General features: G+C 50.5%; 1 protein-coding gene across 1 annotated transcript; it reads right to left on the bottom strand.

Moving 5' to 3' along the window:
* Positions 1–9113: 9113 nt before the first annotated feature.
* On the bottom strand, positions 9114–23640 carry LOC311515253 (multiple myeloma tumor-associated protein 2 homolog). Its single transcript, XM_084618198.1, is given in 11 exon segments — positions 9114–10034; positions 10036–10330; positions 14154–14294; positions 14995–15074; positions 16376–16448; positions 17178–17260; positions 19299–19344; positions 19939–20089; positions 21448–21625; positions 22758–22818; positions 23327–23640. Coding segments are annotated over 9 exon segments (990 nt in total). The 5' UTR covers positions 21542–21625; positions 22758–22818; positions 23327–23640; the 3' UTR covers positions 9114–10007.
* Between the last annotated feature and the right edge of the window lie 3229 nt (positions 23641–26869).

The following is a 26869-nucleotide window of genomic DNA, read 5'->3' as shown; positions in this document are numbered from 1 at the left end:
CGATTGTCTGCCGTTGCTCTGACGGAGGGAGGGGCGACTGACGACACGGCTTACAGGGTTGGCTTCAGGGAGCTAAAATCAACAAAGGGGGTGGCTTTACATCAAGGAGTATTTCAGGCAGGACTTCATGGAGGGTTCCAATAAGAAATGGTGCACCTAAGTTATCGTTCTTATTGGAACAAGGAGGTTAGCCTGGCCTCTGATTGATACATGGCTAGATTTACCTCGCTGCACCTTCTCTGTGAGTGACTGCAGTGTGACCTAGAGGAATGAGTCCCCTAGACGCGGGAGGGGAGTACAAAACAAATCTGGTCTATTTCTTGTTTTGACCCACTCCATCTATCTTTTACATCTTTGGCTGGCAGCAGACGGTGCAGAAGGACTGCATGCCATCCACATCTCATGGCTGCTCGGCAGAAGATGGTACAGTACGACTGCTAGCGATCCTCATCTCTTGCCTGCCCGGCAGAAGATGATACAATACGACTACTAGCAGTCCGTATCGCCTGCCCGCTCACCATAAGATGGTTCAATAGGACTGACTGCAGGACTAAAGAGAATGACCTGCTCAAGTCACTCCAAATTTAGTCCCTGCGCCCATGTCTGCCCAGGCGCTCCTGATCGACCTCACAGAGGCGACCAGGAGCACCTCGGACATGACGATGACGGCTACCAGTCATACTGTACCGTCTGCTGCCAGAAGGCAATGGGTTGCTGCTACTGTGTAGCAATGCCGTACCGCATCTGCCAGCACCCAGGAGACATAGGGTGACGGTTACCTGAGCGGGCTCCATGCTTGCCGTGGTATGGCGTCTGCACAGGTAACTCAGGAAAAAAGACGCAAAATGATTGTCTGCCCTTGCTTTCACGGAGGGAGGGAGGGAACGGGGGCCTGACGATATGTACCCAGAACCACCCGCGACAATGTTTTAGCCCCATCAGGCATTGGGATCTCAACCCAGAATTCCAATGGGCAGCGGAGACTGCGGGAACTGTGGGATAGCTATCCACAGTGCAATGCTCCGGAAGTCGACTCTAGCCTCGGTACTGTGGAAGCACTCCGCCGAGTTAATGCACTTAATGCACTTAGAGCATTTTCTGTGGGGACACACACACTCCAATATATAAAACCAATTTCTAAAAAACCAACTTCTATAAATTCGACCTTATTCCGTAGTGTAGACATACCCTCAGACTAGGGAGTTTGGGAGGAAATAGAGTCTTTGGGTTAAATTCAGACCTAATGTAAACAGGTCCAACTCCATGTCAGTCAGGGAGTCCAGACACTTCCACCTGTCTGGATGAGATCCCTTGTTTTTAAAAGTCTGTCTGCTCCTGGTGCGTATTTGCCACTTGAAGTTATTCTCCTTAGTGACATCGTATTTGGTTACTGTAAAAATTATAGTGATGTCCCATTAATCAATTAAGAGGGTGCATAAACAGATAGATAGAGCAGAGTAGCTAACTAGGTATCAGGAGACCAGGATTTGAATCCTGGCTCTGCCACAGACTTATTGCATGGCCTTGGGTAAATCACTTCACCTCGTCACCTTATTTCCCTCATCTGTAAGTGGAAATGGCATGGCAGAAGTACTAGATGGTGCTATTACACATGGTCTTAAAGTCCTTAGTGCGCGAGCAAGCTTTCAGTCCATGGAAGAAAAATTGTGTTGTTTTGTTATGAAGTAGTCCTTTGAGAGAAGCTCTCTGCGTTTGCTCTCTGCTTTATTCTCTATAATTGGTGGCAATTCTTGGGCCAGAGTAGCTTCCTGGGGCACTGGTGTGTAGGCTGAGATTTCTGCTGGAAGGGATTTCCTGCATGCTGTTTGTGACCGTCTCTGTGCCAGGACTGGCATATATGTGTACCTAAAACAAGTTCAACTTAGTGTATACTCGCACTCCATGCCACTGATTTTTCCTCCCCTAGGTAGCCAATCTGAAAACCCCCAAAATTCTGCTACTGCTCCACAGATGGGTACCGCTGGTGTTAGTGATGGGATGAGGTGGTCGGACAAAGGGGCAAGCGGGACTAATGAGAGCCACTTCCCAAGGGCTTCGTGAGGCTTAACTCATTCATTTTTGGGAAGTCCTTGGAAAACCTCCCACGGAAGGCATTGAAATGAGGCCAAATACTGCTACTAATAGAGAAAACAGATGCTAGAACAATCATCTCTAAGTGTAGGGCCAGACCCTTAGCTAGTGTAAATCGGCTTCACTCCAACCCAGATCTTCAGCTGATGTAAACCAGCACAGCTCCATTCTAGCCAATGGGCCTGGATCCTCAGCTGATGTAAACCAGCACAGCTCCATTCTAGCCAATGGGCCTGGATCCTCAGCTGGTGTAAATCAGCATAGCTCTACTCAGGGCAATGGGGCCAGATCCTCAGCTGGTGTAAATCAGCATATCTCCATTCAGGCCAATGGGACCAGATCCTCAGCTGGTGTAAATAAGCATAGCTCTACTCAGGGCAACGGGACCAGATCCTCAGCTGGTGTAAATCAGCATAGCTCTACTCAGGGCAATGGGGCCAGATCCTCAGCTGGTGTAAATCAGCATTGCTCCATGTGCTTCAATGTAGTGCTACTGATTTCAATAGTTACAGCATTTTACGTCCGCTGAGGGTTTGCCCCCAGATCACCTGGGTTCCTGTTTGAAGCTCTCTGGCTAATGCCCCTCATTGCTGGACTCTCTGAGCGCCTGGTGCGGGTCAGGCTGTTGTCCCGGGCGGACAGTGAGGTTTTTTTCTTTTATGTGCCAATGAGTTTTTTATGCCTGGAGCCCTGGTTCCTGCCTCCCATTAACCACAGCCCCATTTTCACACACGTGTCACCGCGCAGATGGGAAGTACTCTCCTTTACACCAGCGTAGTTAGAGCTAAGCGGCGTTGCGGGGTGGCCAGGCGGGTTGCCCTGGGGCTGGACCTTAGCCAGAACATGGGTATAAGTGGTACAGGAGTGAAACTGGCACCCATTTGCCATTCAGTAGGCCCGAGTCCCTACCCTGGGCTAGCCCAGCATTGCACACCATGAGGGGAAGTTGGTTGATAAGTTCACGGAGCACAGGTCCATCAATGGCTATTAGCCAGGATGGGCAGGGATGGTGTCCCTAGCCTCTATTTTCTTGAAGCTGGGAATGAGCAACAGGGGATGGATCACTTGAGGATTCCCTGTTCTGTTCATTCCCTCTAGGGCACCTGGCACTGGCCACTGCTGGAAGATGGGATACTGGGCTAGATGGACCTTTGGTCCGACCCAGGAGGGCTGTTCTTATGTTCTTATGGCTTTAAGGCACCTTCATGGTCTTTAGATTCTGGGGCCAGCTGGGGATCAGTCTGAGGCCTGCTCTAATCACAGCTGTTTGCCTTTACTCCAAGGGGAAGTTTTGGAAGCTGGGGAAAGCTAGAACACAGAGACAGCCTGCCCACGCACCTTTTCCCTTGGGAATGTCTCCTGTGCTCAGGGCCTGGAGGCCGTGGCTTAGAAGCTGCTGTATGGCTTTAGACCATCCCCGGATTCCCCTTCTGTCAAGGGAAGCTCCAGCCAGCCAGTGATGCTGGATTTCGGTTTCTCTGTGCCACCAGAGTGGGGGCCCCGTAGCCGTGCCCAGGAGTGCCGCTTTCACCCCCAGGGGCAGAACAGAGGTGATATGAAACATTACACTCCAATGTGAGAGTGTAAAATAAAGGAATGGGGCCTGTCTCCATCTTACACTCCCTGTGCTGGCCACGCCACCTACTTGGTTTCCCTTGGCACCAGGGTTGCCATGAGACAAGGGAGGACACCTGGCATGAGGACGGCAGTGTAGCTGAGTGCGGGATTGGCCCCCACTGACTTCGACTGCAATCCTTGCTTGCTATAGATTGAGTTAGGCTCATGGCATCAAATATGCCTTAATTTCTAGATGTTTGCTCCTTATTGTGTTTAAATCCCACATTAAAACTGATTTATCCCATGGGATAGAAACACCTGGGACTGGAACAGGGCTCCCCATTGCTGCTGTGCTTCTCTGACAGCCCCGTGGCTCAAGCACTGAACTTGGGGGTCAGGAGATGGGGCTCCAATCCCAGCTGTGCTGCTAGCCAGCTGTGCGCCTTTGGGCAAGTACTTCTGTGCCTCTGTCCCCCATTTTGGGGGTGAAGATAATGACTGTCCCTTGTGAAGCATGGTGAGATCTATAGATGGGGAACGCTATAAAGGAGCAAAATGTTGGACTTTCAGCACCGTTATCAAGCCACGTCTGACAGTGCTGCTGCCAGGCAGGCTTGGGCACTTTGTGTAGGAACTGAGGAGATGGCCCCTTGCCAGCATCCAGACTAAAGAGCTTGGCAGGCCACAAAAGAGGTGACTAGAGACACTTTGTATAGAGCTAATTCCACACCACACCTGCTCCCAGACCAGTGCTTTAATGGGTAGGTCCCTCCTAGCCATAAGGAACGGCACACCTGATCACCTCATTGCTTCCATCAAAGTCAGTCAGTTCTGCACAGCTGATTGCCCGCTACAGCTCCTAACCATTTTTTAAATTGCCCTTTGTCTTAAGTCTTCCCCTGAATGAAAGCGCCACAGTGCTCCAGGAAAGATACTCTGGGCCAGAACCTCAGCTGGTGTAAATTGGCATCGTCCCAGCTGCATCTGGCTTTGGTGGAGTTCTGCGGATTGACACCATCTGAGAGACTCAGCCCATGTCTCGCCCTGACGGGTGCCCCCGGCGGATTCTGATGTACGCCGAAGGGAGAGAAGTTGACAGGCATGCCCTGCACACAGAACAGGCCCTGCCTCCTGCCATCACAAAACAGTGGCGTGGGACTCCAACCGTGCACGAGAAGGCTGTTTCTAAGGTAAGCTGGTCCTACAGACGGGAGAAGACCCAACGGCCGGAAGCTGAAGCCAGACATATTCAAACTGGATATAAGGCACCAACTTAACTAACCACGGGAACAAACTCCCAAGGGCAGTGGTGCATTCTCCAGCTCTTGCTGCCTTCAGATCAAGATGGGCTGCCTTCCCGGAAGGTGGGTGTGACTAAAGCACAAGTTAGCCTGCTCAGTATCGGGGTAACTGGATCAGACACTGCGGCCCGTTACACATATCAGACGAGATGCTCATCTAAAAGCTTTAAATACTAAGACCGTGACTAGTTCTCTCTGTACAACCGGCAGCCAGTGCAGTGAGCGGCCCTGAAACGCCCCCCTCCCCCTCTCCTGCCTTATAGCCAACTTCTTCTCATTCCCTTACACCCCAACATACAGACACCGACCATCCTGCCTCTGTGGGAGAGCACAGACCTAGTCTGGTTGGGTTACACATGCAGGGGCTGCTAGCAGAGGGGAAACGAGGAGTGACAGCGCCACCTACAGGCAATGTGTACACACAGCTAGCCTAGGTAAGAGTATTTTGCCCCTGCTGAGGGGCCGGCTGATATGCAGCTGTGGCAGTAGCCAAAAGGAGGGCACCACTGAGGGTGGCAAACCAGTCTGCGCCTTTCCAAGCACTGGGCTGCGAATACCTAATCACTGGTGCCAGCGGTTCAAGTCCCAGCAAGGTCAAGGCAACTCTGTGGTGTGTTCAAGGTAGGTAAATTGAGCAGCATGCAGTTTTCAGTGTTCAAGCCCTTGGGAGGAGACCTGGAGCCAGTGTGGACCTTAATCATCCCAGGCACTTTTTGTAGCTTGATCCCAATGTCTCCTCCCTGTTCTGCTCTGCAGTGCCCTCTGTGCTCCACCCTAGAGGTGGGTGCATTTCAGATGCCTTCTAGTTTGCTTAGGAGAGCAAACACTCCGAAGTCGGGCACTGGCTGGGCCTCCGCTCAGGCACTGACAGGCAATACAACACAGTCTATCTCAGCCACACAACCGGCACGGCTGTTAAGGCCATTGGCTCCTCACTGCTATTTCACCACGTGTGTGAGCTGTTGTCCCCCATCACTGTGCATATCCCAGCAGGGCCTATGGGCCCCAGTCTGAGCATAGAGCCCTGCTCTGCTAGGTGCTGTACAGAAACAGGGTGAGAGAGAGGCCCTGCCGCACGAGTTAACAGTCCAAACAGACAAGGCAGGCAGAGGGCAAGAGGGGGATTGTGAAGGGGAGCCACAGTTGCCAATGGGGTGCAGGGCTAATGAATCCTGGGCCCTGGGAATCCCTACACAGCCAGACACACACACCCCACTGGCATTCACAGGCTCCTTTGTTTGTGGTCTCAGCCGAGGCCAATGCCCGAATAAGCCACATGGCCCCTGCAGGGTTCAGCCCTACTTGTCGCCCAGCCCTTTCCCTAGGCCACTGATGAAGTGCGGAGCGGCCAGGTCCTGCAAGCCCCAGAGGGGCCAGCGGCTGGCATCGGGCTCCCCCTGCCCCGGCTTCCTGCCCTTGCCGGCTGGGCCAGGCTCCCACGCGAAGCCCCTTCCCTGCTGGGAGCAGGCCTATTAATCAGATGGAAAACGCTGGAGCCAGACTGGTAGGGCCCAGCGTGGCCTTTCCTCCCCCTCCCACCCAACAATGGGATTCATTTGCAACACCCCCCTCAGCAGCCCCCACCCCACTGCCCTGAAACAGGGTCGCCTTCTTTAATTGACCTCCTCTTATTCTTACAGCAACAGGCGCCTCCCCTGCCCACCCCCCTCCCCGGGCTCAAACTGCCTGGATTGCACAACAAGCCTGGAGGCCGAGGGGGAATCGGGGGGGAGACACTGGTGGGGGAAGCGGGGAGCCAGACTTATCCCACAAGTCAGCTGGCCCCGCCAAACTCAAACGCTCTCTGGTGTACTGAGAGTGAGCCAGCCCCACGTGTGGACCGGTAATACCAACCGCTAGGAAAGGTTAAAAGCATAGAGGGGTGGCAGGGTTCCTCTCTCCCAGCGGGAAATGCATCCTCTTCCCTGGATTAGCGCCGTATTCTGCTGACATCGACCAGAGGGCTTGCTATGGTGCCAGCTGCCAGGACTGCTCATTGATGCAGCAGCTCCCCGGAGCACCTGGACTGGGGGGTTCGCCGCTGCCTTCAGTGGGAGCAAGACTGAATCGGGGCGGGGTGGGAGAGGGAGAAAGAGCGCCCATGCTAAGATCCCTGCCTGGCCTCTCTAAAGCAGGGTTTCATATGTAACAGTGGCACCCAGCTCTTAGATAGCAGTCGGTCTCAATATGCTTTACAAAGGAGGTCAGTGCCATTATCCCATTTTACAGGTGGGGAAACCAAGGCACAGGGCTGTGACATGACTTGCCTGAGGTCACCCATGAGGGCAGTGGCCAAGCGGGGAATAGAACCCAGGTCTGCCAAGTCCCAGTCTCGTGAGCTACCCCCTAGACTTCCCTCCAGTTCCATTCAGGGCCAAAGGGAAAGTGCCGGCCCCACATTTAACTGATAAATTGTAGGAGTTAGAGAGACAGAGTTACTAGAGGCTCTAGTCCAGGGGTTCTCAAACTGGGGGTTGGGACCCCTCAGGTGATCACGAGGTTATTACATGATGGGCCATGAGCTGTCAGCCTCCACCCCAAACCCCGCTTTGCACTCAGCATTTATAATGGTGTTAAATATATAAAAAAGTGGTTTTAATTTCTAGGGCAGGGTCAGACTCAGAGGCTTGCTTTGTGAAAGGGGGCACCAGTACAAATGTTTGAAAACCATTGCTCTAGTCCATACCCCAGGGGTCCATACAGGATGGGGCCTGCCTGTATAAAGCAGGGCTTGGGCCTATGGCTAGCGCTAAACAGCCCAGCCTGGGGCCTCCAGCCCCCGCGGGGGGCGGGGGGGGGAGGCTATTGTGCAGCGTCTTCTCTAGAGCTCTTCACCAATATCCAGCCCCAATTCCTGATGTCTTTGGCAACCTGGCAAGACTAAACATCAGAGCTAGGTTCCTACCTCTGCCGCTGACTTGCTGTGTGACCTTGGCCAAGTCTCCTCTGGGCTACCAAGACAATCAAGGCAGCAGCTGCCCAGGCTGGTTACCAGGGCTGGGTCCCATTTACCACAGCAGGAAACAGCTGTCGTCGAACCAGCACCTCGGAGCTGCTCACAGCGACGGGACTAGAGCGAGGCACATTGCAGCAGTCCAGCGTGAAGCAGCTTTGTTGATTCCTCCCTTCCCAATTTCCCACTGATTTACCCCATTGACCCTTCTCTCCCATCCCATCCGTAGTCCTGCCAGCCGAGAGCCAGGATCCACTCCCCTCTTCTCAGCAAGCACACACGTACACAGGAGCCCATCGAGCAAGGGGAAGGAACAGCTAGGACACTGGCTCCTGGTGCTGAAGGAACCAGTTCCTCGGGGGGAGCAGCCATCCAGAGGCCAGGAGGTTTTGGAAGCTAGATTTGCACCTGGCAGCTCCCAGGCCGATGCTGCCACATCAGTTCCATTCAGAGGATTGCCTATCCTTTAGTGGCAGAGCACGCCACAGCGACGGCTCCGCAGCCGGACGTCCCTTATTTGCACCCATGGCAAGGGCAGCTGCCATGCAAGTTTTCCCCGCCCGTATGATGCAGCCAGCAGGGGCATTCACTGTTGGTCTCCCTGCCTAGACTGACACCCCAGAGGCCGCCTGCACTGATGGTTCCGTGACTCAGCCCATTTCCCACCCTGCCCTGGTTTCCTAGCAGATGATGGTGTCAGCAATACAGTGACCAACTTACACATTCGGGGCAGATGCTCCAACCACCCCTGGAGAATCCCAACCCCAGCCCACTAACAGGCACCAACAAAGTTATCGAGGGCCAGGGACATCTGTCTACCGCAGGCATGAGGGCCCCTGGGCTCAGCTCTGGAGACCATGGGCAGAATTGCTGCAGGGGCAAACCGGCCTGGCTTCGGAAGTCAGTGGAGTTGTGCCAATATACAAACAGCAGAGACTTTAGCCAGGACTACATAGCAGCTATTCTGATCTCACTTCACAATCAGGGACGTTGCGGCACGGTTACTAGCTGTTTGTCCAAATACAAGTTTAAGTCTCCTAAACTTCAAGTTATTTTATTCCGGGGGGGGGAGGGGGGGGGGAGTTTACAAAACTTCCTGTGTAAGTACATTTAAAAAAAACGGGGGAAATTTAAAAGAAAAAAGTGTCAGATTAAAAAAAATTTAAAAAACCAACAAAACCCTTCAGCGCAGTAAAAACACACACGGATAGCAACGTCTTTTAGGCTATTAAAGCAGAAACTGTTCATCTCCAGCTGCCTGGTTTTCAGTTTACTTGCTATGTCACCCCCTGTTTACTTGCTACGTCACCCTCTGCTTGAAACGGACTAGATCCATTGTCCGTTTTTGTTGGACATCATGTTCCAGGCTGCTTTAACCTTGCTGGTTCTCATGCACTAACACAGCGGGTTGAAGACATTCACCTCAGGCAATAGTCAAAACCCAAACAAGATCTCTCTTCTATTACATTCTCTCCCCAAGCTTTTCAGTAAAATTCTGGTTCAACAGGAGGTTCTGTAGTTGACGTTGGTTTTCTAAAATATCTAACTCTGGGCACACAAGTACTTGACAGCGACCTGATAAACATTTCCAAACAAAGGCCTCCATTCTGCAAGAGGTTCGCTTCCCCGGCATACAGTTATCCCCCTGCAGACATACAGGAGGGATCTGTGCACCTGGCTTTAAACCCTTTGTGGGCACAAGACACAGCAGGGCAGGGCAAGCTCAGCAGAATCAGAGAAATAGGCCAGTGGAGCAGCCTTGGCCAAGCTAAGGGCTAGACTCCTCTAAAAAGCTTTACCGGTGTAACTGCAATTATACTGGCATAAGAAAGTGCATATGCTGGTATAAATGTGTCTACACTAGGCATCTATGCTAGGGCATCAGTAGCATAGATAAGGGCATAAAAAAAAACACCCCCACCAACCTCTGGGCTAGATCCTCAGCTGGTGTGAACTGGTACAGTTCAATGCACTCTCAATCCAGTGACTTCACAGCTGCTCTGATTTGTACCAGCTGAGGATCTGGTCCTGTAACTTCAGTTTGGACAGCATCCCTTTAAACCAAGGCCCTAGCAGTTCCAGTCTTTCCTGCACTTCCCTGCAGCTCAGACATCTGAGTCAGTGTCGTGGCGGCCGCTTGGCGTGGCGGTCTGGGGGGGACTCTCTGCCGTTTCCCTGGCCCCTGGAGGGGGAGTGCCGGCTGTGGCGGTCCCTGCTGCCACTCCTGTCATTCCTGTGGGCTGGGAGATGTCGGCGAGGGGGGCTCCCTCCCATGCCCTCGCTGCTGGAGGAGTCCATGTCATGCCGCCGCCTGCCGGGCTGCTTCTGTGCCTCTGGGCCCGGTGATGAATGGCTGTCACGCCAGCCGTCTGCAAGCCGCCGGGAGGATGATGAATGGTCCTTGGAGGGTGGGGCTTCCCGCCTCCTCCTGCAACAGAGAAGATGGGTCAGAGCCTGCGGGTGCAAACCCCGCGGCCCCCGAGAGGGGAAGAGAACAGACCCTCGGAGCAGGAATGGAGACACAAGTGATAAGGGACCAGTCCCTGTATGCTCTAGCCTGGCTGAAAGGATGATGCAGGCAATGCTGAGATACTGCTCTGCACAGGGGAACATAGCCCAGGGAAGAATCCTACCCTGTCTGCATCTTCCCCTTCCCTTGGGCACGATCCCACCCCCAGTCTTGGGGCTGGGCTACGGGGGACCCAATTCTAGGACAACGAGAACAAAGTTCTTCCAAACTAGGGGCCAGGTTCTGCTTTCAGTTACACCCAGCTAACCCTGCTGCCATGCCCAGTGTCAATGCAGTTAACCCTGGATTTACGCCTCTGACAGAGATCAGAGTCTGGCCCTAGAAAAATTCATTCAGGGGGGAGTTATTCTCCTGCAAAACTGTTCACACTCGCTGTTCTGTTAAAGCCAGTTCATTTCAGTCCATGGCCAGGCCTCCAGGCTGGAGTGACAGCAGTGCATTTGTAATCAATTGTAGGTCACAAGGGCTGCTGGATGCATAGGGGACACCCAGGGAAATCTCCCTGATCTGCACAATGCTCATCAGCATGCCCTATGGTTTGCATACAAAGCACAGAGCCCCTCAGCTGAGATTTAACAGCTGCTGCTATGGAGAGGCCGCCTATTCCTGGGACTTCATTTCTTTTGCCGCAATATACTCCAGGACGTTTACTGCTATTAACACGTGGGGTTAGCGTAAGCCATCACCACTAGCTACACTGGCAGATCCTCTGGGGAAGGGTGTGCTGCACTGCCTTGAAATACCCCGTGCTCCCTCACCGACATTGGCCAGGGCTCTCCATGCCACTGGTACAAGCCAGCAAGGTGCCCCTGGTGACTTGGTTTTGAAAAAGGCAGCATGGGGGCTCGAGTCAGACCACTGGTGAAGGGACAATCTCCACGTCACCACATTCACGGCATGGGTAAGGGGTGTTAAATGACCCCAATGAGCCAGCGGGAGAAGAGACAGACTGCTGGCGGTCCCCTCTGGACACGGCCAGTTACTCTGTAGTCTACACGGGAAGGAATATTAAAAAAAAAAAAAAAAAAAAAAAAAAAAGCAGCCGGGTTGGTAGGCTTGTTTCTGGGATTCCACGGACATGTCCCTTATACAGAGTGCGGCAGCTCTTGGCTCACAGCGCCCTCGTGTGTTAAGTATTTGCAAATGCGTCAAAAAAAACCGTGAATGCACTAAAATGTAACCTTCACACGCCAGGTAAGCATGGGCCAAATGAGAAAAGCCCTTGGGACCCCCTAGTTCTGATCTCACACAGGTGTTACCCCTGGGTAATGCCATGATCCTCAACTGAGTTACTCCTGGATTACACTGGTACAAGCGAGAGGAGAATGTAGGCTTGTTTATGCTAAGAACTATCCGCACTGACTCCCGTATACTGTGTGTGTGGATTGTGGTGAAGGCTAAGGCAGTGGGTCTCAAACTTTTGTCCTGGTGACCCCTTTCACACAGCAAGCCTCTGAGTGCCACCCCCCTTATAAATTAAAAACACTTTTTAAAAAAAAATATATTTAACACTATTATAAATGCTTGGAGGCAAAGCGGGTTTTGGGATGGAGGCAGACAGCTCGTGACCCTCTCCTCCACATGGACAAACCTCAAGACCCCCAGTTTGAGAACCCCTGAGCTAGCGAGTCCTAGTCCTGAGCCAACACCCCATTGTGTGAGGAGCTGTACAAAAGCAGAACAAGACGACAATCCCTGCCACCAAAAGATCTTACAAACTATTCTGTAAGATATTAATATTGAAACAAAATGTTCTAACCGTGGCTTCTCTCCTGCCATATGGGGTACAGGTTTCAAACAGTGCGTAGAGAAATACTTAAAAAAAAAAAAAATTAAGAGCAGGATCTTGTTTTTAAATGAGCAAATAGCTAAATACTACCTAGACCCCGCAATTATACTGTAAGTTACAGTCAGACCAAAGTCTCTGTCTATCCTTGATCCAACATCCTGTAGCCATGGTTCTCAGTTCAGCACTGGAGAGATGCAGGCTGGTTTGTAGCATAGTATTACAGCAAGAATCCATTCTAACACCACTGATTAAAATCAAAGAGGTGTTCTGCCCTGGACTCTGGAGTCTGAGATGTGGCACGCTCGGTCGAATGGTCCAAGGAGCAGTGTGCTATAGACTGCATGGAGAGAGAAGTCATTTAGCGCTTAATGGATGGACGATTTGTACTGGTGCTTGGTTGGGGGCATAGCTAGTACGGAAGTTAATCTAAAGCTGCTACACAGAGGGCTGGGGAAGAGGATGACGCACTGAGATTGGCAAGAGGCCCAGAAAATACCTACCCGCCACAACAGAAGAGCGCTCAGCAGGTTACTCCATTGAATGTTTGCATTTCAATCCCCACTGGAGAGGGCGGGGGGGGCTGGCTCGGTACGACATGCCAATCCACAGCACCAATGCCCCCCCCAAGCCTTTTTACTACCCGGGGAGCTAGCAGAGAGACTCTCACGTGGTGGGGTCCAGCCACACCTGGAGCAGCTGCCGCACGTGGGCTCACGGCATTGTACAGGTGTGGCACAAATCAAGGTGCTACCTGACCCAATGCTGCTAATGTCAGAGAGTCTTCACAACAAGCGTCCTACCCCGGGGAGCAAATCCAACTACCGTGCGTCGAGCCCCAGCTTTAGTCAGTCACGGCTAATGCAACACCCCCTTCCCCGCCTCCACCCACGGCCAATCTGTGAAGCTAGGTCACAAGAAGAAAATGAAGTGAGCTGTAGCTCACAAAAGCTTATGCTCAAATAAATTGGTTAGTCTCTAAGGTGCCACAAGTCCTCCTTTTCTTTTTGCAGATACAGACTAACGCGGCTGCTACTCTGAAAGAAGAAAATGGTTTCCCTCCCGCCCCCACTCCCATGACACACACACTCTGACCTCCCTTGTCTGGGGAAAGGAGAGAGCACAATGCAGCAGACACATTTGCCACACAAAGGCTGCGGCAGGGAGGCTTTCCAGGCTGCTTGTTTTCTACGCACTTTCTAGCGACACAGCTGTGTCGCTACATGCCAAGAGCTCTCCCTCTGACAAACAAAATCCACCCCCAATGGGAAGCAATAGCTTTGTCAGCAGGAGAGCACTCCGGCCGACAAAGAACTGTTCACACCGGTGCTTCTCTTCGGCAAAACTTTTGTTGTTCGGGGGCTGTGTGGGGGGGTGTTTTTCGCACCTCTGAACTACAAAAGTTTTATTGATGAAAGTGCAGGGTAGTCAATGCCTGAGTTTGAGCCCCTTCCTGACCCTGCAGCTCACAACACAGGAGTAACTGAGTGAAATTCTCCAGCCACACAGAACGTCAGAAGTTGGTCTTGGTGTTATAACACTGGACTCGGACGACATGATTTCAATTCCCAGGTCTAATATCAACTTCCTCTGTGATCTGGAGCTCTGTGCCTCAGTTTTGCCATCTACAAAATGGGGCTATAATACCTAACACACTTCATGGAGCTATAATATCTAACACACTCACAGGTTATACAGGAGGTCAGACAAGAAGATCTAATGGTCCCTTCTGGCCTTGGAGCCTATGACTGCCCTTGTGTTTGTACAGTGCCTAGCAAAATGGGGTCCTGATCCCTGACTGGGGTCTTTAGTTGGTGTTGGCCCTGCTTTGAGCAGGGGGTTGGACTGGATGACCTCCTGAGGTCTCTTCCACCCCTAATCTTCTATGATTTTAGACACTGCCATGAAAGAGAAAGATAGCAGCAGCTCTGGTACCTTTCCCCATGATCTGGAGAGGGGGAGGAGGTGGTGGTGGCTGCTTCTTTCTTGTGATGTTTCTCCTTTTCCTTCTCTTTCTTGTGTTTTTTCTTCTTTTTCTTCTTCTTCTCCTTTTTGGATTTCTTGCTGCTCTCGGGCCTGCACGGTTAAAGAAACAGGGAGACATGCTAACGGCACCAGCGCTTCTTTGAAAGCGCAGCTGCATTCGCTGACCAGGGGCAAGTTGCCAGGTCTCAGCCCAGTGCCTGCCCTCAGTGGCTCACTGCTGTGGATCACTCCATGAAAGTTTTGCAAGAATGGATTAAGCCCTGAGCTGCACACCAGCTGCTGCAGCTATCTAATAATCTAGCTGTGTGACTGGTTGATTCACGCACATGGTATTGTTTCTTCCACACGATTGGTTAGCCCAGTGATTCTCAACCCGCGGGCCGTTTGCGGCCCAATCAGTGCCCAGTTGCAGCCCGTGTGACATGCTCAGGGGCATACAGGTAGCATTTATAGTGTGCGGATGCGGCCCACATAACACAGAGAGCTGCAGGTGTGGCCCACCACGGTAAATAGACTGAGAACCACTGGGTTAGCCTCATCTTTATGAAAGCACTTCTGCGCGGAAGGAAGTTAGTTTGGGATTAAACGAATCCGAGCTGCTAGCTGCAACTTTGCAGATGTCCACACGCAAAAGGCTTTGCTGGCAGGGAGCTCTGTGAAATCAAAGTGGGTGCAGACGCAGTCAGAGGGGAATCTGATTGACAGAGACACCCGGCTGTGGGTGAACAGCGTCTCACGATAGCCCACCGCAGCTCCCGCTGTGCGTCAAGCATAAGTGGGTTGCTCTTACCATGCCTCTTCCGCCTTTTCCTCCTTGCCCACCTTTCTCTTCGCCCCTGAGGCCTCCGGACTGTTTGCCGCTCTCTGATGCTAGATTTTCACAAGACAAAATGATGCACGAGACCGTCAGGCTGAGCGTGCCCATGGTTAACAACACAGAGCAGGTCCCACTGTATTATTGAGCAATACCAAGATTAAACAAGGTGGCAACGTAGCTGGGGGGGGGGGGGGGTTGGGGGCAGGGCTGGCAGCGTGGAGCTCCTTCGTTCTCACTCCGACGCCAATTCCCTGCTATGTGGCGCTGTCCACTGCACATAAAGGTTACACCCTGCGAGTTAGGTCACAGCCATGACAGCGCTGGGGCGACAGCTGGTGCTGACCGGCAGTGCCCCCCTGCAGGAGGGCAAAGTGGCACCATCTTAGACCCTTGCTCTAGGGATCTTCTCTCTCGCCCTCAAGCTCCTCCCAGCCACGACCTCAGCTTCTCCTTGCATTTCTACTCCCCCCCCGCATCTATTACCCTCCAGCTCTCACGTCTATCTACCCATGGGGCGGTTAGGGTTACTACACCAACTCGGCCGCAAGAGCAAACCCCCAATGCTCACAAGAAGGGATTTGATATTGTAGCTCCCGCTTCTCAGCCCCAGAACTGGGCTGACCCCAAGCCAAACTCTCCTGAAAGTTGGGGGATGTGTCCGTATCGAGGGATTTGCCCTGTTACAAAGATAGGTGCTGGCTGCGAACTTTAGAGTTAGTCTGAAATGCTCCCAGAGTTCAAGAAGGTCAGGGGCCCAGAAAGCCAATTCAGGCTTATTTCTGTTATCCAGGTAATAAAGCTATATCCCTCCTGCCCAAAATCCTGCTCCCATGACATCAGTGACAAAATTCCAGATCCATTTGAACAGATGGAGAAAGGACGGTCTCTAGTAAAAGCCCTGGCCAGGGGCTGAGGACAGTTGGGTTCAATTCCTGCTCTGCCACAAACTTCCTGTGAGAGCTTGGGCAACTCACTTACTCTCTGTGCCTCAGTTCTCCCATGTATAAAACAGGGCCAATACTTCTGTAGCTCACAGGGGTGCTATCAGGATAAAATCCACTAGTGATCAGGAGGCACTCAGATACTAGCGAGGAGGGCCACGTCAGCACCTACACAGACATGCGAGTAGGATCAACCCCTTAAAAAAACAAAACAAAACAAAACACACACCCCAATGCAGCCCTCACAATTTGCACGAGCAATGGGGAATGTGAAACTAACCCCAGAAAGTTACACTCTGGGAGTTTCGCTTGGACGGTAAAAATTAGTGTAGACGCAGCAGGGATCAAGCCTCTCCTATGCTCTGCAAAGCACCTAGCATGCAGAATGACGAGCACAGGGTGGAAAGACTTACAGTAAAAACAGAAAGCCCCAGTTTGGCAGCCTCTTTGTCCTCTTTGGAGAGCATCATTCTGCCAGCACCACCACTGGGGGGAAAATAAAAAGTAAAGATACACACACATACACGAGCGTACTGCAGGATTTTCTCTAGTCACCATGAGGGATGAGCCAATGACACTTTTGGAGCAATGCCTACTGGTTAAAGCAGGGGACTGGCAGTCAAGAATTCCTGAGATCTGTTCCCGCTCGGCTACTGAGTGACTGCGTCATCTTGGGAGAGTCATTTAACTTCTGTGCTGCCTCAGTTTCCTCTTGGGGCATGAGGATTCATCAGTGTTTGGAAAGGCCTTTGAAAACTCTCTGATGAATGCGCTAGACCGGGGCACAGTATTACTGTTAGCTTTTTTGACTACTGCTGTGCACTGAGCAGATGCAGAGAACTATCCACGATGGTTCCAAGATCTCTTTCTTGAGTGATAACAGCTAATTTAGACCCCATCATGTTTACGTATAGTTGGAATTATTTTTTCCTCGTGTGTATTACTTTGCACATATAAACACTGAATTTCATCTGCCATTTTGTTGCCCAGTCACCCAGTTGTGGGAGAGCCCTTTAACTCTTCACAGTCTGCTTTGGACTTAACCATCTTGAGTAATTTCGTATCATCTGAACATTTTGCCACCTCGCAGTTTATCCCCTTTTCCACATCGTTTGTGGTTTTGGGGTCACCAGATTTCCTGCTTTAGCCACCAGAGGTTCTAAAGAGCAGGGAAAAGCACTGGAATTCTTATGCTAGTGGAAAATAGCCCCATACCTGGAACTTCCCAGCCCCAAGACACGGTCTGTATCCTTCTCATTGCGCTCTGCTCCGTCACGCTTACAGACCTCAGCGAGATCCTAGGAAGGAACAGGTTAGAAGAAGCAGTAAGTCCATGGACCTGACCAGTTAACCACATCCATGTATTAGAAGAACTGGGAGCGCTGAATTCTTCAATACTGTATTTTCCATAGTCAGGAGCACCCCTTGTGGAGCACTCAGGTGACCTGTATGTCCCCAGACTGAATGGAAATAGGAACAAGCTTTCAGTTGACTAAACCATGAGGCCCCACCATCACCACCCCATTTCTATGGCCCTTTTCAAGCAGCAGATCTCAATGCTCTTTGCAAAGACAGGCCCCGATCCTGTAATGGACAGCAACAGGGCTGACCAAAACGGTCTCGTTGAAGTTAATGCACAAGTGCAGCAAATCCACCCCATTCTGCCAGTGGGATGATTGGGACCATAGGCACAGATCCCAGTGGGGTTCAATCAGGTATGTTCAGAAAGGGCAACTCACACTGACTTATCTGTGCCACATGGAAATTCAGCCTCCCAGGGCATTTTCAGTAGGAGCCCCCCCTCTTTTCCCTTCCCTGTAGGGCACCAGCCGATCGTCACTCTCAGCCCAGGAAGTGGTTATGTTCCAGCACTACTGTTTGTACCTTGTACACAGCTTGTAAGAGCTGGGGAAGCCTCTGAGATCCAAGGGGCTGCGTGTAACACTGGTACTCTGCTAAGCCTACAAAACTGCTGTGGGACAAGCAATCATCCGAGGGAGCAGCTGACTGAGCATGGTCTGGAGGAAACAGCACTAGAGTGGGAGTCAGGACACCTGGGTTCTATTCCTGGCTCTGCCTCTGACCTTCCAGGCAAGTCTGTGCCTCTCCTATCCTCTGCCTGTCTTGTCAGTTTAGACTATAAGTGCTTCAAGGCCGGGTCTGCCTCTCCATGTGTTTGTACAGTGCCTATTGCAGAGGAGTCCTGGCCTCAGTAGGGGCCACTATACAATATTGTTCTATAAATAAATAAGGTCCTGATTGCACAGCCTCTGAGCACTATAGCAGTAGAGCGATTCATGGGCAGTTCACAGAGAGAGGTAAATTCTGCCTAGTACATTTCCAGTGAATCCCTCACTTCCATCTTTTTACGTCTTATTCGTCATTAATGTTGCATAGAGGCAGAATTTGAAAGTTAGCAAGTCCCAGCGCAGCGTATATTCACAGCAGTGTATGCTCATTCCCACTTAAGTGCCAATAATGACAGCCAGACTGGGGGGAGGAAGGAGGAGAGAAAAAGAGTTTTAAGGTGTCATCTGGCCGGCAAAACCAATAGAGCTACAAATAATCGCTCCCCAGTGGCGTGTACACCATTCAATTTTAGCTCTGCCAGATCCCAAGACCCAGAACTTTAAAAATCACCTCATTCTGGTTACCATCTTGCTAACAACTTCCCAGTTCTGACCTGAGTCCAGCAGCGGATGTCTCTAGAACCAGCTACCCCAACTGAAGCAGCTTTGTACAAAGCACAACTCAACTAAAGCTCAGGAGACACTGGCTATTTAAGTCATGTCAGACTAAGGGCTTGTCTATAGCAGGGAAATTAATTTGGATTACGGTAGGGTGTGAATTTAAAGCTAAATAGCTATACCTGATTAACGCCCTAGGTGGATGCTCTTATTCTGGAATAATCCTTGTCTGTTCAAAGTAACACACTCTTTTTCCAGAGTACGAGTGTCCATAGAGGGAGTTAATCAGGAATAGCTGTTCCAGACTATGTAGACAAGCCCTTAGATTGGGCAAGGAAGCACGATGGTAATCAGAGTGATGTGATTTTTTTTTAAAAAAAAAAGAACTGATATTTCATGACCCAGCAGGGCTGGGAACATTTTGGAAGCAGCAGTAGAAATGCTTTATGGACCAAGTGAACTTTCTCAGAGCCCCAGTCATGAATCCAGGCTCCAAAATAAAGTATTAAATGTCAGTAGGCTCATGAGTCAAACCCAGATAACTTGGTATGGAGAGGGCCTGTGGCCCTGCTGGAGCGCCACTTCCCGCTCCCTCCCCTGAATCTCTCGCACAAAGACCCCACCTCTCACACTCAGATGCCTACCGTACCTCTTTGCTCAGGCCCGTGGGCTGTTTCTTCACATTCTTGTAGCCCCTGGAAGAAATAAAATCCAGATGAGTTACAAAAGCAAGCGATGGCTGAATCTCCCGTTCCGGGAGAGGGGCTGGGAGAAAGGGAGCGAGACACCAAGACTGCTTCTCCATCGGTTGAATTGTTTGAAGATCACCAGGTCACTAGATGCAGAGTTGCTATTGCCACAAGACTGCAGGGGGGCTCAGGAAGTTGGGACATTTATCCAGTCGAACCTGTTTGGTGCTCACAAATGCATTTTTATGTGGTTCTCAGACACCACGGCGATGGGCACCCTAGAAATATCAGACAGAGCTATTTGCCTACAGTCCCACAACACTAGATAAATTATTTGCATTATGACAGTCCCCAGAGGCCCTAACCAAGATCATGGCCCCATTGCTGCACAAACACACACAGTAAGAGATCAAAGAACTTATTAGCTAGGTAGCCACAACAGAGAAATGGTGGAAGAGGAAGTAGAGGTGACTTGCCCAGCTGTACCTGCAGATTTCAGATCAGATGAACCAAACTTCAAGGTGTCTTTTAAACTGTGGTTCTCAATATGTCATAGGCCTTGGAGAGGTCACCCGTTAGACCCACTTGCCACAGACTTACAGAGCCGCCATCATGGCCTCCTGCTCGGCCAGCCGGACTGCAGCCAGCTCGGCTTCTCGGGAGATCTGCACGTCGCCTTGCTTCCCCTTTGCATACCAGGTGAGGTCTTTGCCCTTCTGCCACCTGCCCACTGGAGCCATCAGGGAGTTGCCTGCCATTTAGAACAAGAGAAGCCTTCAAGAGACCTAAAGTGTTAGGTCAGTATGAAACATCACTTCTAAAACAATGCAACCGGACTAACGATAGATCACGCAGGGCCCAACACATAGGGCACAGCACTGGGAGTCAGGACACCCAGGTCTTCCACTGACCTGGGGGGTGACTGCGGACAAGGCACTTCCCCATCCATTCCTCAGTTTATCCATCTGTAAAATGGGACTACTGATCCTGAACTCCTCTGTAAAGTGCTTTGAGATCTACAGGTGAAAAGTGCTATGTAATATCTAAGTGTTATTCTTGACAAGGTCCATGGTGTGATTCAAGGGCTCCTATATAAGTCTAGGGGCTGATTATTTATTCTGAGGTGAAAAGACAGCATTTGGGCCAATCTGTCCCAGCCATTCAGCTTCCACTAATAGCAAACAATAACGTCTTACATTTCTATAGCACTTTTCATCCTCAGGGATCCAGAAGGGCTTTGTAACTCTATATGCATCGCTGTACTGAAATGCGGCCACCTCTGGGGTGCATGGTGGCAGCCAAACAGCACACAGCACAATGTACAACTTGGGGAGGGAGGGTGGCCAGACCCCAGGGCAAACCACAAAGCCTACAAAAGTTCCATTTAATGAACATACAGGGTGAACAGGACCTCAGGTTTTTATATCACAACAAATCCCAAAGTGATTTAGCAGCAGTACTGACTGTATGAATAGGGTTCACTTTGCCCAGCAGTGAAATTCAGCTACCTGTAGGTTGCTTGCTAAGGGAAGTGGTAAATTCTCCATCAAGTAGTTTCTATAAATGGAAATTGGCCATCTTTTTAGAAACAAGCTGCTTTAATTCCAACCCAAATAATTGGGTTTCCCACAGGAATCACTTGGTGAGGTTACATAGGAGGCCAAATTAGATGGTCAGAATGGTCCCTTCTGGCCTTAAAAATCAATGAAACACAGTAGTGTTTAAGACCACCACCATGACAGCTCTTAGGACATAAAGCAAAGAGCAACACCATCTCCACGTTTATAATATTAACACCAATATTCCCGTGTGTCCAGTTCCTAGTTACCACATGGACATGACATAAAATAACTGTCATAGCTGGTCCCCCTGCGTCGGCAGCCTCAGCAGAGAGACCAAATCCTCCTGTTGGCTCCAGAAGTGGTGCTCTCAGGTTGGGATCGGTGCTCACGGGGGAATGGCAGCAGGGAAGGTGAAAGCATGGTGCCCATGCCATGTGCGTCCTGTAGTATACCAAGGACATCAGCCTCCAGCGCTGCCTGTCAGGCACCTTTCACAAGAGCTGAATTCACACAAGACACTTTATGCAATGACAAGATCAACTCTTACCCAGGTAATTTTCCCTCTGTTTATCCGTCTTCACATCCTCCCAGTTGAACTGGTCCTGCCCACCCCTCACTCCTCCCCTGGAGGAGCCGAACATGGTGCGGGAAGAAACAGCCTGCGGAGCTGGAAGTGAAATCGATCACCACGAGGTGCGCAGATCTCTGCCCTGAGTCGTCCAGATCTAGTAAATAGAGCAGGACAATCCCGAGGGTTACAGACCACATCCGACAGCCAACCAGCTTCCGCCAGACCCACATCATGTCTTCCCCCTCTGGCGCGCAAGCCATGATGGGACGGTGGCAAAGGACTGATTTTCCCAGGGGGGGCACTGACTGCTAGAATCTGCACTAATTCCTGCAGCTGGCCCAGGGTGCTGTGAATGGCAGCTTCCCGTGTTAGCCTGCCCCCACAATACCTCTGTGGGGATTCACCCCCCCAGAGACAGACAGTGGCATTTCAGCTGGAGGTGCCTGCTCTCGTCTGGCTGGGGTTCTACAGAGGATCAAATGAGAGTGCATGCTTTGGGCACCCCCACTTTTTGGCTAAGGCTGGGAGGGAGAGGCTAAGGCTGTTTTCTGTCAGCATGATCTTCCCACTGGCGAGCCTTCCTCCGCCCCTAGGTTTACAGTGGCAGACAGAGGTGGAAAGCTGAGTTGAATCCATTCCACTGTCCACGCAAAGTACTTGGTGGCACCGTCCTAGCCCTAGAGGAGAGCAAGAACAGGTGTCCTGGGGCAGATTCCTTCTGCCATCCAGGCCCTTTGCAGGCTATCCCAAGGCATGTGGGGCAAAAGAGGACACAGGGTCACATCTAGCAGAACACAGGAGTTGCACGCCAAGGGAGACTCTCGGTTCTTGAGGGCACCATCCTGACAGAGAGGCAGTGCAGTGCTTCAGAGGAAGGCAAAACACCCTCATAGTGCCCCGGCAGATTTTTCACTGTTGTATATGAGGAGGAGAAGCTCTTCCTGACCCCCGTGGCAATCAGCTTGTGCCCTGAAGCATGAGATTTGATCCACCCCATACCTCAGCATGTAGAGAGCTATTGGTATTTTTATACTGCGCCGTGAACACGAACACACACACATACTATTTTGCAGACTCCCGGAAACACAGAGTTCCTCCCAGGAGAGGCCTCACAGGAGACAGAAGCGACACAACCTGCTTTCCCCACAGTAACAAGGAACAAACCTCTGTGACACAGAGTTCCTCTAGGTTTTCCATCTCTTTCCATGCAATGACCAGCCCCCAAGTCTCCCTCCCAAGCAACATGCCCCCGGGGGAGGGTGTGGAGAAAACTGGCTCTAAATTACCCCTTCCTTTACAGTTCCCAGGATATCCAGGTCTTTCCTTCAGAGCAGCAGCCGTGTCAGTCTGCATTCACAAAAAAATAAATGGAGGACTTGTGGCACCTTGGAGACTAACAAACCTATCGGAGTGGAAGCTTTGGTGAGCCACAGCTCACTTCAGCGGATGCATGCTTTCTTTGCATCTCTGCTTTAGGCCCAAACGCGGCAAGCTCACGCACTCTCAGCCACACCGAGCTGCAGGATGGGGGTCGAGGGCTGTCTTAGGGATGTTTATTTTTGCAGAGCATGTTGTCAGCACAGCCATCAACCATAACAGGGATCGACAGATGTAAGAACAGCTCCTGGACGTCGCCCGGCCCTTTTTTTTTTTTTTTAACACCCAGCTACCGCGTGCAAACATTCCTTATGAGGCAGCAAACCAAATCCTCTCCCTTAGGCCTTTAGACAGGACTCATAAAGCTGGTGCCTTCTTTCTGCAGGCAGCAGAGTTCCTTTCACCAGGATTTTAAACCCAACCACACATGGCTCTAATGCCGGATCCCAACCCCCGCTCCCAGCCACCGCCTCATTACCGGAAGACGCTGCGTGCAGCAGTCAAAGGCGAGCGGGCTCAGTGCCCGCTTCATGCTCCGCCGGCCCGGCGGGGCCCCTGGCTCCACGCCTCGGTCCCTGCAGCGGGGCCCTCCCTTGCAATACCCCAATACCTTGCAATAACCGGCACTGCAAGCAAAGGGAACCCCCCCCCTCGGGGCGGGGCTGAGCCGCTTCCAGCCCGCGCCAAGGCGGCAGAACGCGGGTCCGCCCCGCGCCGGACCCGAACCCGCCCCCGGGACGGCGACTCGCGAGAAGCCGCCGCAGGGCTACCAGCGTGCCTAGGGAGCTACCACTGCGATGGGCAGCCGCGCGCGGGGGGGAGGAGAGCGCAAGCTGTACCAAGTGGCTGCAGGGGCGGGGGTGCGCAGGCAGCAACTCGGCGCCTTCGGGTGGAGAAGGGAGCCCACAGCGCTTGCCCCCGCCCGGGCGGGGAGGCCGCGCGAGCCTGCAGGGGCTGTGCGCGCGCGCGCGCGCGCGCGAGTGACTTCGTGCCTCTGGAGTCCAAGGGGGCTGCTCCGTGGGCAAAGGCAGCCGCGCGTGGGTGGGTGTGTAAGGAGCTGAGTGTAAATTTACACCCCCAGGGGAGTTTCAGCCCCTGCATTTGCAAGGTATTGACCCAAAGCGGTGACAGCTCTGAGTCCCCCGTGGACAAGTCAGTGTTGTTATTAACCACCGCTCCCCTTTGCCGGGCTGTTGTGAGGATTACACGAGGTTCCTAAAGCTCTGAGAAAATGCAAAACACAACGGATTAATTGATTTGCGATGGAAGACCCTCATAAAATAAACCAGATTAGTAGGAGGTAGCTGTGTAAGTGTGTATCCACAAAAACAACACGGAGTCCCGTGGCACCCAACTCCTTGGTTTTTGCAGATTAATTGGAAAGGCCCTATAAAATATGAATATATAAGACCCTATACAAATAAACCAGATGCATATAAAAGGCCCTATGAAACATATGTTAATATATAAGACTATAAAATAAACTGGATGTATACGAAAGGCCGTATGAAATATATAATGTATGAATATAAGATCCTATAAAATAAACTAGATGCATATGTATGGCCCTATGTGATATACAATATGAGACCCTATTAAATAAACTAGGTGCATATAAATGGCCCTATGAAATATATAGTATATGGGACCCTATAAAATAAACCAGAGAGTTACATATGCAAGATAATTCACTTTTGAAAATTTTAGATTTAGGATTTTTGTTTAAAGATTTATATATATACAAAATGTGTCAGAGTATGATGAGAACAACTCTGGGTGGGTTTCAAAAGGGGGAGAACCCCCCACCTGTTCTAAATCCCCAAAACGCCAGGCTGGTCAAAATAATTGAGTTTATATTGACAAAGTGAGGAAGCTTTCGGTAGGTCAGAAGGCCTTTCCCAAGATGGAGAAGTGTAATACGTTTGAACTAACCAGTCCTTCTCAAGCACACTTAGTTGAGATGACTTGTTTCTATAAGACTGGGGAGTAAGGCTATGACTACACGGTACTTTTGTTGGTAAAACTTTTGTCAGTCAAAGGTGTGAAAAAAACACTTGCCTGACTGACAAAAGTTTTACTGATGAAAAGCACCCAGTGTGGACAGTGCTTTGTTGGTGGAAGATGCTCTCCCGCAGACAAAGCTACTGCCACTCGTTGGGGGTGGTTTTAATTTGCTGGCAGGAGAGCTCTCTCCTGCCGGAAAAGAGCAGCTACACAGGAGACCTTACAGCGGCACAGCTGTGCCGTTGTGCGGTATGCAGTATAGACACAGCCTAAGAAAGAGCTTCCACATACTCTCTGATATTCTTCCAAGGGAGAGTTGCCTAATGCTTACAGAAGAGGCTGAGCATCAGGACTCTTCTATTCCTGGTTCAGTGTGATCAAAGGCATGTCCCTTAGGCTGGGATTTTCAAAGGAGCCTAAGGGAATTAGGTGCTTAATCCCTACTGAGTCAGAGCCTTAAATGCCCTATACCTAACTTTTCCTAACAGCTAACATAAGGAGAATAATATAGGTAGGAATAAGAACAGGAGTACTTGTGGCACCTTAGAAACTAACAAATTTATTAGAGCATAAGCTTTTTTGGCTACTGCCCACTTCATCGGATGCATAGAATGGAACATATAGTAAGATAGATAGATAGATATACACATACATACATACAGATAAGTTGGAAGTTACCATACAAACTGTGAGAGGCTAATTAGTTAAGACGAGTTATTATCAGGAGGAGAAAAAACACGGCTGCTACTCTGAAACCTGTCATAGGCAGGAATGGTTATAAGATGTTATTCCTTAGTGTTTGTAAAACATTTTGATAGCCTCAGGGAAGAAGGGTTTCAGAGGGGTAGCCGTGTTAGTCTGTATCAGAAAAACCAACGAGGAGTCCTTATGGCACCTTAGAGACTAACAAATGTATTTGGGCATAAGCTTTCGTGGGCTATAGATGTGCTTGTTATTGGTTGCTAATAATAAAAACATTTTTTTAGAACACTTGTCATCCATAGATCTCAAAGCCCTTTACAAAGGAGGTCAGTGTCATGAGTTCTAGACCAGTGCACTATCCATTTGACCACACTGCCTCCCTACAGCCATTGGGCTGTGAAGGCACATTACTGAATGCTTGTTGGAACATCAGGGTCTTTACTAATTCCACACTTCTCATCTCATCCTCGTCCCTGGGAGTCTGATGTAGCTCCCTGATCAAATCAGTGAAAAGATTCCTATATTTATTTATTTCACCATCCGAACAAAAGCCATTTGTGACCAGGGTCCCAAGGGAGCCAACTGAGGTCACTCAATTAGGATGAACTGCAAAGAATGGGGCAGGCTAAGCCCCAGTTTATGAACGCCCAGCCAGCCAGTTAGCTGTAAAATCCCTCTTGGTGTCTGTTCTCTGCTTGCTTTACCTGTAAAGGGTTAACAAGCCCACAGGTAAAAGAAAAGGAGTGGGCACCTGACCAAAAGAGTCAATGGGAAGGCTAGAACTTTTAAATTTGGGAAAAAAACTTTCCCTTTGTCTGTTGTTCTTTGGAGAAGGAGATACAGAGGAGCAATGCTGTAAGGCTTGAACCAGGTACGAAAATTCATCTTCCATACCTAGAAGAAATTATTTGGATAGGGAATGTTTAGACAGTAACAATCAGGTTTATTTTTTATTTTGGCTTGTGGATCTCCTCTGTGCTTTTGTTTGCTTGTAACATGGAATGGCCCTAATTACCATTCACAAACTTTCTAACATTCTTTAAAGGTTGACTCTCGGGTATTTGACCTGCAAGCTGCTTAACCCTTTCTGGCCATGTGTCAAACTTGTATAAGAGCCGTTGCAATTATATAACAGTGGTAGTAACAGTGGTTTGCATGGTCATATTTTAATCAGACAACATCACACCATTGCTTCAAGCTTCTGTCTGTAACTGATCATCATAATATCATTGATTTTGTTTTAATTCTTAGTTTTACAGTAATGGTAAAAGGGTCATGAAAATTGTTACATTTGAAAAAGGACTGACCAACCAGA

The sequence above is a fragment of the Lepidochelys olivacea genome, assembly GCF_965140295.1.
Source record: "Lepidochelys olivacea isolate rLepOli2 genome assembly, chromosome: 2".
Taxonomy (NCBI): Eukaryota; Metazoa; Chordata; order Testudines; family Cheloniidae; genus Lepidochelys; species Lepidochelys olivacea.
This window is presented reverse-complemented; position numbering and strand designations above follow the sequence as displayed.